Source organism: Vigna umbellata, chromosome 6 (assembly GCF_029865625.1).
Source record: "Vigna umbellata cultivar VRB3 chromosome 6, Vumbellata_1.0, whole genome shotgun sequence".
Classification (NCBI taxonomy): domain Eukaryota; kingdom Viridiplantae; phylum Streptophyta; class Magnoliopsida; order Fabales; family Fabaceae; genus Vigna; species Vigna umbellata.
In genome coordinates, this window is record NC_142170.1 from 25,964,460 (window position 1) to 25,977,759 (window position 13,300).

Here is a 13,300-nt window from a genome sequence, read left to right on the forward strand (position 1 = left end):
ACAATAAAAAACAAAAATAGTTATATTCTTAATTGTTATGTTATATATATTAGTCTGATTATATATGATTTTGAATAGGTTCAAAATTATTTACTTCATTAATATTTACATGATAATTTATAATTATAATTATATATTAGTTGCAAATAAATTAGTTAAATGATTGTAATCTAAATATAAGCCTCTGTCGTGAATTTCAGGTTTCAAATAATAGAAATAATGTAATAATTTTAAATATAATTACAGTTATATAATTATACATTATGTAACATGTAAATATATAAATGATAATTAGTTATAATAAAAAATATATAAACAATAATACTTATTCAAAATTGTATTTAGAAATAAACACATTCTTTGTGTTAAATTAACTAGTATTTAGAACTAAGTACTCATTCCTACCTCCATAATATTAAAAATAAAATATAGCATCTATTTAAAAGTATTTAAATTCCCACTGCATCCTTAACCCAACACTCCTAAATCAAACAATAAAAATATATATACATACATATATATATATATACATATATATATATATATATATATACACATACATACATACATACATACATACATACATACATACATACATACATACATACATACATACATACATACATACATACATACATACATACATACATACATATATATATATATATACATACATACATATATATATATATACACACTAATTCAAACATAAACTCAATTCAAACCAAACATCTTATACATGTCATAACCTAGACAAGACTCATCTGAATTAGGTATGAATGTCGAACTCTCGTTAGTTTGCGCACTTGTATGGTAAACAGTTGGCCCACCCCAAGCACCACACAAGGTTAGTTCATTTCAGTTGCCTAGGGCCATGATCAAAGCCTACAGACAAGAACCTCCCGCTACTTTCAAATGGACCTAAACAAATGTGTTTAAACCAACATAAACTCATTTTAAAGTTATTGATCACATGATTTCAATCCAAAATTAACCAAAACATCACTTTATAAACCCAAATTGAATTTTGTTATAGCTTATTTTTAAACAACTTAAGGATTCCAACAAGTCCCAATTGACTTACTAACACCCTCCAAAATGATCATTAGACACAGAACCTATAATTTAAATTCTCACTAGTCCAAACCCCCAAAAACTAGTTCTAAACCAAGCTAAACTCTACCTATCAACCACCAAACACTCTTACATCAAATTTCCTTCATTTGAATGCTTAGACAAGTCACAAAACATCTCATAATATACCAAAAATGCCTCAAACCAGTTTACAATCCTTCTCTCACAATTTCACTACCTAAAACCCTTTTTCCCTTCACAACACTACCAAAACTCCTAGATTTTCAACTCTTTATTCCATACACTTTACAACACACATTCAAATTAGTAATGCAACATGTTAACATACAAATTCCAAACCAAAATATCATCCAATATACCTCACATCAACATTTCATCACTAAATTCTCAATTACATCCAATTAAATAAGTTAAAACTAGCACAAACACAAAAATGACACCAAATCAGTTTAATACACATATAAACATCAAATTTATACCACAAACATCAATTAAAGAAAATTCTAGCTTCCCTTACCTCTCAAAGACACTACCCAACTCTAAGAACGCTTCGCCGATTGCAAACGAACAGAGTCCTTAGAACTCTAGATGAACCAAGAACATGTAGGAGATACATGATTACACATGCAACTGTACAAGATTCCTCTAAAACATATTTGGAAACAAAAGAGGAAAAAAGAGTTGAAACTTACTTGTTCTATTGAAGAAACTAATCCGGTAAAAACGTAGACCTCATTATCGTGGTCAATTAGGTACCTTTTAATCGTCAAAGAGATGACTCAAGAGTTAGAACTCTTAGAGAGAATATGGAAAACTGTAGAAAAGTGATTTATAAAGAGATGATACATTTTAAAATAATAAAACTCGTTTATAACAAAACTATTTATAATAAAACCGTTTAATATTAAAATAATCGAGCCTCACTATTTTTATACTACCACCACTTCTAACATACCAGCTTTTTTGGGTTTTACAATTATTATCATTCTCCCTTTCTTAAAAAGTAGTTTATTTTATATATTGAAAAAATTAAATGACCTATTTTGGAGAAAAAAAGCTCAAGTGAATCACTTATTAAAATTACTTGACAGGTCCTATGTTTGTTTTAAGGACTTATTTTTACTTAGAGTGATTCTTCCTACACCTTACTACCTTCATCCTGCACCCCCAAATTTTCTTCTTTACCCTTCATTTAACAAAAAGTCAAAACTTAATTAATCAATTAATGTTTCTTAACCACCAACCATTTTTTGTAACTGCCAACAACTAAAATTTCTTTTGGTATAAACCCTAAGTTGCAGCCATCTTCTTCGTTTCCACTGTTTCACTGTAGCATAGCATTCTCTGTTCACTGCTTTTGTTTTTTTTTTTCACTCCTTTACTGTATTGAGTTAGTGGTTATCATTCCCTGACTGTGCTGGGTGTGCTGGGAGATCTGGTGGTGCTGTGGCATTGTTGGGTGTTAACTCTTTGGCAAGTGTACCAAATCGTTCAAAGTAATAAAACCGGTAAGACCGGATATCGTTTCCCAAGAGACTCGTGTCACCAAACAATCGTATAATTTCCAACTAACTTAGACTAAAGAATGCTTCATAATTTGTGTTTTTATGCAAATAAAGTAAACATGAAACATAATTAATAAAAGTGATCTTAGATACTCAAACACTTGGAAATGGAAAGATTAGAAATGATATGGAATGGTATTGTTGGGGGTATGATTTCACCTACTTCACTCTTATGTAAAGAAAATCACTTCCTCTTCATTCAAAAGCCAATGTCAATCTACTAAATTACTCAAACCCAATTCCTTGGTAGAGAGAGCCTAGACTTCCTTATTAGACTCCAATTCCTTGGAAAACCTAACAATTATTTCTGCATTAAGAATTGAGATCTTAAGACAACCAAAAGTCCTAGCTCTATCCCTAGATACTATTTCCTTTAGGTGTTTAATCCAAGTCCAGATTTACCCAACATTTTCCAATATCAAGCAAACCCTAAAATCATGTAATGGGTAGCAATTTCACAACAAGCATTAAGAAAAGGAATTAAACACTAACAATCAATGAAAGAGGCATAAATTCATTCAAAACATAGTATTTTACATAAGATTTCAGTGGCTACATCAATCCCCCAACAATAATGAAACTAGCTCTCCATGAATGGAGAGCTCAAGCTTACAACAATGGTGGAAATGGGAGAAGGAAGAAGACCCAAGGATGAAGAAGGACTGTTTCCACAGCTCCTAGCTCGCCTCCAAGAGCTCCAATTGAGAGAAATCGTGTCTGGGCAGCAAAAGATCCCTTCCCCTTCGCATTTTAGGGTTAAATAAGCTGTCTGCCACATCAGTAAAAATCGCGCCCGGGCGCCCTCTGTCAGTCGCGCCCGAGCGCGAAGCTCTCGTAAAAATTCAAAACTGGCGAAAAGTCGCGCCCGGGCGCCCTCTCTGTTTCGCGCCCGGGCGCGAGCCTCTCGCATCTGGACGAGCGCCCAATTCTGGCTTGGACGAGCGTCCTCTGCCTGGGACGAGCGTCCTATCATGGACGAACGTCCTCTCCTTTGGACGAGCTTTCTGGACGAACGTCCTCTGCCTGGCTGGACGAGCGTCCACTTCTGCCTGGCTGGACGAGCGTCTGCTTCTTGGACGAGCGCCCGCTTCTGGGACGAGCGCCCTCGGACAAGCGTCCTCCTGGACGAGCGTCCTCCTTCCTGGACGAACGTCCACTGTCCTGGGACGAGCGTCATCCTTCCTAGACGAACGTCCACTGTCCTGGGACGAGCGTTCGCTCGTGCTTCCACTCTGGACGAGCGTCCGTTCTTCTGCCTTCTGGACGAGCGTCCACTCTCCTGGGACGAGCGTTCTTGCACTGCTGATGGCATTTCTTCGTGCTAATTTCTTGGTCCAGTTCTATCGTTTGTTGGAGAGTCTTCCAAGCTCATTTTTAGCTACAAAATAAGGGATTATTGATGAAAGTACATCAAGGTAGCCAAAAACACAAATATATAGAAAACAAGACAAAACAAGAGGACTAAGCAAGTTATAAGTTAGAAAGGAGTTGATTTTGCTACTAAAATGATGCTTAAAATATGGTAAAATTTAGCATTATCAAATACCCTCAAACTTACAACTTTGCTTGTCCTCAAGCAAAAGTACTTCTCCTAGCAAACAATTCAATCACAATGGTCTAGCTGGTCAAGCATAGTTTCAATCAAATAAACAAAATCAATCATGCTTGCTCAACTTATAAATCACATTCAAGAGACAATATAGTCTTAACAAGCTAAACTTCAATCATGGTGCTCACAAATTAAAAGCCACAAGATAGATGCAAATGATAGATCAACAAACATGGCAAGATGTTTTCAATGAGTGCATGGAACCAATCCTCACCAAGGAAAGTGTTTCACTCAAGCACAATGGTGTATAAGGATGTGTGTCTAACTCTCAAATATCACAATGTTACACAAATAAACTTTGCCTTTCGTTTCAACAATTTCAAACACATTACAAGCAAGTTACATCACAAGGACTTTTTGAAGCTTGTATTGTGGCTGGGCTAAGAAGAAAAATTGGTTTTTTCTCAACAACAAAGTACCTTGAGATAAGAGACCAAACAATTTAATTCATGATATAACATAGTATCTCTTTTTCTCCAAAATTGAATAAACCACTCTCAACCTATTTCCCAACTCTTGGTCATTGAATTCATGTTTTTGTTTTTCTTCCTCTTTCTTCCTTTTCTTTCTTTTTAACTCAACTTATTGTTTTCTCAATGCTCCCCTTTTTACACTCCCCCAAACTTAGACCATTCTCCTCACTCTAATATATATGATCATCTCAACTCAAGGTAAGGAGGTTAAGGATTTTTCAATAAGCTTAAGGTTTCGGGAATGAGAAAGTTTTCTTTAAGGTTCAAAGGTTATACATTGGCTTTTAGGTTCAAAATGTAGAAGAGGTGGAAGAACAAGATGGCCTTGATCATTTGTAACAAGCAAGCAAATAGTTCAAATAGAGAAACTTAGGCAAAATCAACTGTGATTCCAAAGTAATAACATTCAGCAATAAACTCTGAGGCACAACATCTCACAGGTTTACTCAAAGTTCCAAAGTTTGATAAACATCATGCCAAGAATATTGATCACAATTAAAACCAAGCATCTATCTAAACAGATACAAGCAACCACAATCTCTGTTCAACAAGCTCAACCACATAATCTAAATCAGATTTTCAAAACAATTCTCATAGATAAAGAGCAAGCACAAGAGATTTGCATTCATTTCAAGCTTAACATATGATTCACTCAAATCACCAGACCAATTGCACAAGAACTATCCACAAGGCAAGTCAAAAAGAAATCAAAAACACAAATACTGAAAGCAAATAAGAACTGGAAATTAAAACTGAAAAACCGAATTAAAATGGACTCTTTGCATCTCCAGCAGTGTAGGACACTAGCGTCACTTTCATCTGAAACATCTTCCTCCAACAGTAGAGTATACTCCGCAACTGCTCCACCTCCCCCATCAGTAGGGGCCTGGCCCCCAAGCCATGCTACACGAGCAGCAAAATTTTCAAGTCATAGGTTGGCCAATGGTGGTTTCAAACTTGTTAAGTCCTTAGGAAGATCTTATCCTGTAACAACAAAGCTCAAAGCAAACTTAGTATCTCATAGTCAACAACTGGAGAGAAGAATCCATAAAACAAACTAAAAGAAATATGCAAAAGAAAGCAAAAAAAAAAAACAAAACAATGAAAGCCAAAACAAACAAAGACAAAAGTACAAGAACAAAGAGGGAAATCTTAGAATTAAGCTTCCCAAAGGTACAACAACACAAAAAGGAATAACAACACATCAAAAGGAGTGTGTGAAAGAGTGCAAAAGAATGGGAAACTCATCATAAATCAAGAAAACAAAAGTGCAGAACCAGAATTTTTGGTGCTGGGCGCCCCTGGTGCAGCTCACGCCCGGGCGCCCCTGGTGCAGGGGGGCTTGGGCGCCACTCAGTCAATCTGGTGCAGAGGCCACTGGTGCAGCTCGCGCCCGGGCGCCCCTCAGCAGGGGGGGCTTGGGCGCCATATCAGTTTTCTGCATAATGCAGATTTCTGCGAAATTGGCCACTCACCATGTGATTTTTGGTTCTAGACCTTCATTCAATGCACTTACACACAAACCAAGCTACAAATAACATAAAACTTATACAAACCACAAAAACAACATTACAACTCAAAAATCACAACAATTCAAAACTACACAAACATGCAAAACATAAGCTACTAATACACAAAACACAAAAATCACACAACCACAAGTAAAAAGGGTAAGAAAATTGGGTTGCCTCCCAAAAGCGCTTGTTTAACGTCATTAGCTTGACATCATTAAGCTCAAGTTTGATTCTTGATGTTGCAGTGTCTCTTCTTGTCATGACACCAACATCCTCTCAGTAATTTCCTAGTCACCAACTTGACTCTCCTAGAATATGGAGCCTCGATCTCAAGTACTCCATTTATCTTGATGTTCTTGATGACCCATAACCTATTCTTGAATTTCACTGGTTTGCCATGTTTGGGCTCATCGCTTGCTTTCACAGAATTTTGGTGAACTAGTTCTTCTTCCTTTTCTTCTTCCTCTCCCTTTACTCTTGGGGATAAACAGCTGAGGCTCCTCTTGACCAACTTGGCAGCTTGCTCTGTTAGACTAGTGATTGATAAAATTTCATCAGTGGCTTCAATACTAGTCTCTTTTTCATGATTTTGCTGCTCAACCCCAAAGACGTTGAAAGTTACTTCCTCATCTTGGTCCTTTAATTTCACTGTTCCTTCTTCCACATGAATGACAACCTTTGCTGTCTTCATGAAAGGTCTTCCAAGTATGAGTGGTATCTCTGCATCTTCTTCCATGTCCATAACTACAAAATCCACTGGGAATTGGAGTTTATCTATTTTGACCACCACATCTTCCACGACACCATACGGATACTTGATGGATCTGTCCGCCAGCTGCAGCATCATTTTTGTAGGCTTGACTTCAAGACCACCAATCTTCTGAAGCATAGATAGGGGTATCAGATTGATACTAGCCCCCAAGTCAATGAGAGCCTTCCCTATATCATGGTCTCCAATGGTGCACGGGATGGTGAAACTTCCCGGATCTTTAAATTTTGGAGGGAGAGTCTTCTGCATGATGGCACTACAATTTCCCTGCACTTCAATTGTTTCCTCATCTAAATACCTCTTTTTCTTGTTGAGGAATTGCTTCATGTGCTTTGCATAGGCGGGAATTTGTTGCAATGCTTCAGTAAAGGGTATGGTGATCTCAAGCTGGTTGAAGATATCCATAAACCGCCCCAATTGCTTCTCTTTCTCCTTTCTTGAGTAGATTTGTGGATAGGGAAGAGGCTTCTCAACTTCCTTTCCTTTTCTTCTCTCATCTCCCTCTTCTTTCTTTTTCTCTCCTCTAACATTTTCCTTTTCTTCTGACTCATCTTCTTTCAATTTATTATTCTCTCCACTAACTTGTTCCATCTCATAATCTTTCTTTGCTTTTTCCTCCATCTCTCTCTGAGCTAATACCTTTCCACTTCTAGTACTGATTACATTGCATTCTTCCTTCGGATTAGTTTCAGTATTGGCTCCAAAACTCTTATTAGACTTTTCCTCTAGCTTCTTGGCCAGTTGACCAACTTGTATCTCCAAATTCCTGATGGAAGCTTCCGTGCTTTTATGGTTGGAGATGGACACTTGCATAAACTGCTGAAGAGTATCCTCCAACTTTGAGGTCCTGTCTAATAAAGAGGAATGTTGTTGATATTGTTGTTGTGGTGGTCTATTTGATGGCCCAGCTTGTTCTTGACCCATGCTTGGGTGAGGTCTCCACCCTTGGTTGTAGTTACCTTGTCTACCTTGATTACCCATATAGTTCACCTCTTCTTGGGACTTTGCTTGCATGGCACACTGACCATTCACATGATCTCCACCACATAACTCACAACCTTGATGTTGAGCTTGAGAAACATTTTGGAGCTCTTTTGGCAACTGAGAGAGTTTGTTCATGAGAGCTTCAAGTTGTTGAGTCATTATCTTGTTTTGAGCTAACAAGGCGTCCTGAGATTGTAGTTGAAAAACACCTTTTTGTTGGAGTTGAGCCCTTTCATTTTGCACTTCATTGTCATTAGAAGCCATATTCTCTATCAGCTCATGGGCTTCGTCTGGAGTCTTCCAGCGGATATTTCCTCCTGCTGAGGCATCCAACATCAATTTGGTTTGGGATCTCAATCCTCCCAAAAACATGTTGAGAACGGTAGGCTCATCAAACCCATGAGTGGGTGTCTTTCTCAGTAGCCCTTTGAATCTGTCCCAGGCTTGACTCAGAGTCTCATTGACATTCTGCTGAAAAGATGAAATCTCCTGTTTCCCTTTGTTAACCTTGGACTGTGGAAAGAATTTGTTGAGGAATTTTGCCACAACATCTTCCCAAGTAGTAAAGCTATTTTCAGGGAAAGAATTCAGCCACATCTTCGCATTACCTCCCAAGGAGAATGGAAATAAGCTGAGCCTTATCGCTTCATCCGGCACTTGATGAATCTTTACAGTGTTGCAAATTTCCAAGAAAGTTGCCAAATGATTATAAGGGTTCTCGTGTGATAGGCCATTGAACTGATTACTCTGCACCAGATGGATGAGAGCAGGCTTCATTTCCATGTTCACAGCATTTACCCGTGGTCGAGCAATACTATTAAAGTGGAGCGGTCCTGCGAAAGTAGAGTAATCTTCCAAGGTGCGCCTTGCTTGTCTATCACCATTGTCATTCATATTGTCACCCATATCCCCCATTTCCTGATCAGCTGTAGGAGAGTTTGGTAGCTCAGAGGTTACAGGTGTAGGAGAAATGTCTCTTGAAGTCCTGTTTTCTCTTCTTCTTTGGCTATTGTTTCTTCTTACTGTCTTTTCAACTTCAGGATCCAATAGAAGAGGTTCAAGTGATGGTGTGCTTCTAGTACGAATTTTTGTCTGCATTCACTAAAAACAACAATACTAGAGCACAAGATTAACTTTAAGATTAATAAAAACAAATTTATTCACAGTATAAAGAATATAAGAATAAAGCCTAAGTTGGTTAAGAATTACACAACAGTAAAGTACTAACACCGAGTCCCCGGCAGCGGCGCCAAAAACTTGTTAACTCTTTGGCAAGTGTACCAAATCGTTCAAAGTAATAAAACCGGTAAGACCGGATATCGTTTCCCAAGAGACTCGTGTCACCAAACAATCGTATAATTTCCAACTAACTTAGACTAAAGAATGCTTCATAATTTGTGTTTTTATGCAAATAAAGTAAACATGAAACATAATTAATAAAAGTGATCTTAGATACTCAAACACTTGGAAATGGAAAGATTAGAAATGATATGGAATGGTATTGTTGGGGGCATGATTTCACCTACTTCACTCTTATGTAAAGAAAATCACTTCCTCTTCATTCAAAAGCCAATGTCAATCTACTAAATTACTCAAACCCAATTCCTTGGTAGAGAGAGCCTAGACTTCCTTATTAGACTCCAATTCCTTGGAAAACCTAACAATTATTTCTGCATTAAGAATTGAGATCTTAAGACAACCAAAAGTCCTAGCTCTATCCCTAGATACTATTTCCTTTAGGTGTTTAATCCAAGTCCAGATTTACCCAACATTTTCCAATATCAAGCAAACCCTAAAATCATGTAATGGGTAGCAATTTCACAACAAGCATTAAGAAAAGGAATTAAACACTAACAATCAATGAAAGAGGCATAAATTCATTCAAAACATAGTATTTTACATAAGATTTCAGTGGCTACATCAATCCCCCAACAATAATGAAACTAGCTCTCCATGAATGGAGAGCTCAAGCTTACAACAATGGTGGAAATGGGAGAAGGAAGAAGACCCAAGGATGAAGAAGGACTGTTTCCACAGCTCCTAGCTCGCCTCCAAGAGCTCCAATTGAGAGAAATCGTGTCTGGGCAGCAAAAGATCCCTTCCCCTTCGCGTTTTAGGGTTAAATAAGTTGTCTGCCACATCAGTAAAAATCGCGCCCGGGCGCCCTCTGTCAGTCGCGCCCGAGCGCGAAGCTCTCGTAAAAATTCAAAACTGGCGAAAAGTCGCGCCTGGGCGCCCTCTCTGTTTCGCGCCCGGGCGCGAGCCTCTCGCATCTGGACGAGCGCCCAATTCTGGCTCGGACAAGCGTCCTCCTGGACGAGCGTCCTCCTTCCTGGACGAACGTCCACTGTCCTGGGACGAGCGTCATCCTTCCTAGACGAACGTCCACTGTCCTGGGACGAGCGTTCGCTCGTGCTTCCACTCTGGACGAGCGTCCGTTCTTCTGCCTTCTGGACGAGCGTCCGCTCTCCTGGGACGAGCGTTCTTGCACTGCTGATGGCATTTCTTCGTGCTAATTTCTTGGTCCAGTTCTATCGTTTGTTGGAGAGTCTTCCAAGCTCATTTTTAGCTACAAAATAAGGGATTATTGATGAAAGTACATCAAGGTAGCCAAAAACACAAATATATAGAAAACAAGACAAAACAAGAGGACTAAGCAAGTTATAAGTTAGAAAGGAGTTGATTTTGCTACTAAAATGATGCTTAAAATATGGTAAAATTTAGCATTATCATTGGGCGAGAGGAAGAAGAGAGGTATGTTATTCGCGGAATCCTAACCGCACTTCGAAGTGCGTTTCCTAGTGGTCGCACTTGGAAGTGCGTTTTATATGTTTCTGTCGCACTTTGAAGTGCGTTTCTTATATGTGCACGTTTTTCTTTCATTATGTTTTATGCTACGAATTTTATGAATTTTTATTTTAAATTTGTTGTTTATGGATTATGTTTAGTTAGTAGGCAGTGTATTATTAGTCTGGCAAAAACCTCTTTAATAATATTTAGGTTAGTTAATTTTTAATAATATTTAGGTTAGTTAATTTTTAATAATATTTAGGTAAGTTAATTTTTAATAATATTTAGGTTAATTAATTTTTAATAATATTTAGGTTAGTTAATTTTTATGTTGAAAAGATGAATATGGAAGTTAAGATCCCACCATACTCAATATTATTCTCTTGCCTTATCCAGCAACTCAATATTATTCTCTTGCCTTATCCATCAATTTAATGTCCACTTACGAGAGAAAGATACTCTATCTAGTTCGGGGCATAATTTGTAGTTCTAAAAATATAAGTTTTCATTAACATTAGGTTAAAGATCTTCTTTATAGTTTCATTTTAATTTTAAAAGTGCTTTTTAATTTTTTTTGTTATTTAATAAATTTTTAAATTGTAATATTTATTGTAGGTCATATTTAATTATATCAGATGGATAAGTTCCCATATTTGGATTCTGAAATAAATTCTGATTTTATATCGGAGTTTTCTTATTTTTTAAAAGAAGTGGGTGAGGGTGATTACACAGATCAATTTTCCACTGATCAAATATTCCCAACACGCGCCGATTTAATTGAATGGGTTCGAAAGATTGCATTTGATCTTGGATTTGTTGTCGTCATTATAAGATCTGACACAACAACTGGTGAAGCTGGTAGAAAGACATTTATTTTGTTAGGCTGTGAAAGAAGCAGGAAGTATAGGAAGTATAAGCCAGATGTTCAACCTAGTGTCTCTGATACAAGAAAATGTGAGTGTCCGTTTAGGTTGAGGGGTAAACCTAAAGGAGATGGTTGGGTGTTAAAGGTTATGTGCGGCTATCACAACCATGAATTAGCAGAGACTTTGGTCGGTCATTCTTTCGCGGGTAGGTTAAATGCTGCTGAACAATCAATTCTTGTGGACATGACTAATAGTCAAGTAAAGCCGTCAAATATTCTTTTGACTCTGAAAGAACATAATGAAGATAACGTGACCACGATAAAAGCAAATATATAATGTGAGGTACACGTACAAACGATCTTTGAGAGGGTCTAGAACTGAAATGCAACAGTTGATGATGTTGTTAGATAGAGACAAATACATCCAGAGAAGTAGATGTTTGGACGATTCTAACGTGGTAAGTGACTTGTTTTGGACACATCCCGATTCAGTGCACTTAGTCAATTCTTTTAATATTGTTTTCTTAATGGATACGACGTACAAGACAAACAAATATCGACTTCCATTGCTGGAGATTGTGGGAGTCACATCAACTGGTTTGACATTCACAGCCGCCTTTGCATTACTTTCAAGTGAACGCCAAAGTAATTTCACTTGGGCATTGGAAAGGTTCAAAGGATTATTATTGACATCAGAGGACGGTCCACGCGTTATTATCACTGACAGATACCTTGCTTTGATAAATGCAATTAATAATGTCTTTCCGGAGACTTATCAGATGCTATGTACATTCCACATTGCGAAAAATGTTAGAGAGAAATGAAAGATGTTAGTGGATAAGGTTGAGTCAATGGATGTGTTGATGGAAGTGTGGCAGAATGTCATGGATTGTGACTACCGGTCCATGTTTAGTGCTTATGTTCATCGTCTTGAGTATGCCTCTTCTGCATGGCCTCTATTTTTTGATTATGTCAACCGCACTTGGATAATTCCGTACAAGACATACTTTGTCAAGGCGTAGACGAACAAAGTTATGCATCTAGGCAACACTACAACAAACAGGTAATTTTTATTTTCATCGGCTTCTGTACTTATGTATTTCATATTTGTGTGTAATGTATTAATGTGATATGTGACAGGGTTGAGTCTGCGCACTGGAACCTGAAGAGATTATTGGGATCTAGTATGGGAGACCTATGCTCGTGTTGGGATGCTATGCATAACGTCATAGTCCTACATCATAACAAAATCAAGGCGTCCTTTGAAAAAAGTTTGAACGTAATGAGTGATGCTTACAAAGGTTTAATATATAGAAGACTTGTTGGGCGTGTTTCACGATACGCTCTAGGACTTATTGCTGATGAAATTGAGCGAGTCAATAAAATAGGTATGGACAGTGGTCGTTGTGGATGCATTTTGAGCTCAACATACGGCCTACCATGTGCTTGTGTATTAGCACGATATCAACCTGGAATAATTCCACTTGGTGAAATTCATGTTATGTGGACCCGTTTAAGCATTTCAAGTATTGTTTCTTATGAATCGCTTCCAGAGTTTAGCATTGACCGTGAAGTTGAATTGGTACAAGAAAGATTCAACAAGGTTGACATCGGTGAAAAGGTCAACATAAAGTAG

The 13,300-nt window shown here is 37.6% G+C and overlaps 2 protein-coding genes across 2 annotated transcripts; one reads left to right on the forward strand and one right to left on the reverse strand.

Moving 5' to 3' along the window:
- Positions 1 to 6,476: 6,476 nt before the first annotated feature.
- On the reverse strand, positions 6,477 to 9,107 carry LOC148197070 (uncharacterized). Its single transcript, XM_088093591.1, has one exon. The coding sequence runs from the start codon at positions 9,105 to 9,107 to the stop codon at positions 6,477 to 6,479; it is 2,631 nt and encodes an 876-aa protein (XP_087949717.1).
- A 2,327-nt stretch (positions 9,108 to 11,434) lies between these two features.
- Positions 11,435 to 13,300, forward strand: LOC148197071 (uncharacterized). The gene is made up of 3 exons (XM_088093592.1): positions 11,435 to 11,923; positions 12,210 to 12,334; positions 12,805 to 13,300. The coding sequence occupies exons 1-3, from the start codon at positions 11,435 to 11,437 to the stop codon at positions 13,298 to 13,300; spliced, it is 1,110 nt and encodes a 369-aa protein (XP_087949718.1).

Excerpts from the sequence above, each read along its gene's own strand:
- LOC148197071 (XM_088093592.1), top strand. The coding sequence starts at position 11,435 with ATGGATAAGTTCCCATATTTGGATTCTGAAATAAATTCTGATTTTATA. Across the intron at positions 11,924-12,209 it reads TGGACATGACTAATAGTCAA|ACAAACAAATATCGACTTCC; the intron begins GTAAAGCCGTCA and ends ACGACGTACAAG. Across the intron at positions 12,335-12,804 it reads TTCACTTGGGCATTGGAAAG|GGTTGAGTCTGCGCACTGGA; the intron begins GTTCAAAGGATT and ends GATATGTGACAG.
- LOC148197070 (XM_088093591.1), bottom strand. The coding sequence starts at position 9,107 with ATGCAGACAAAAATTCGTACTAGAAGCACACCATCACTTGAACCTCTT.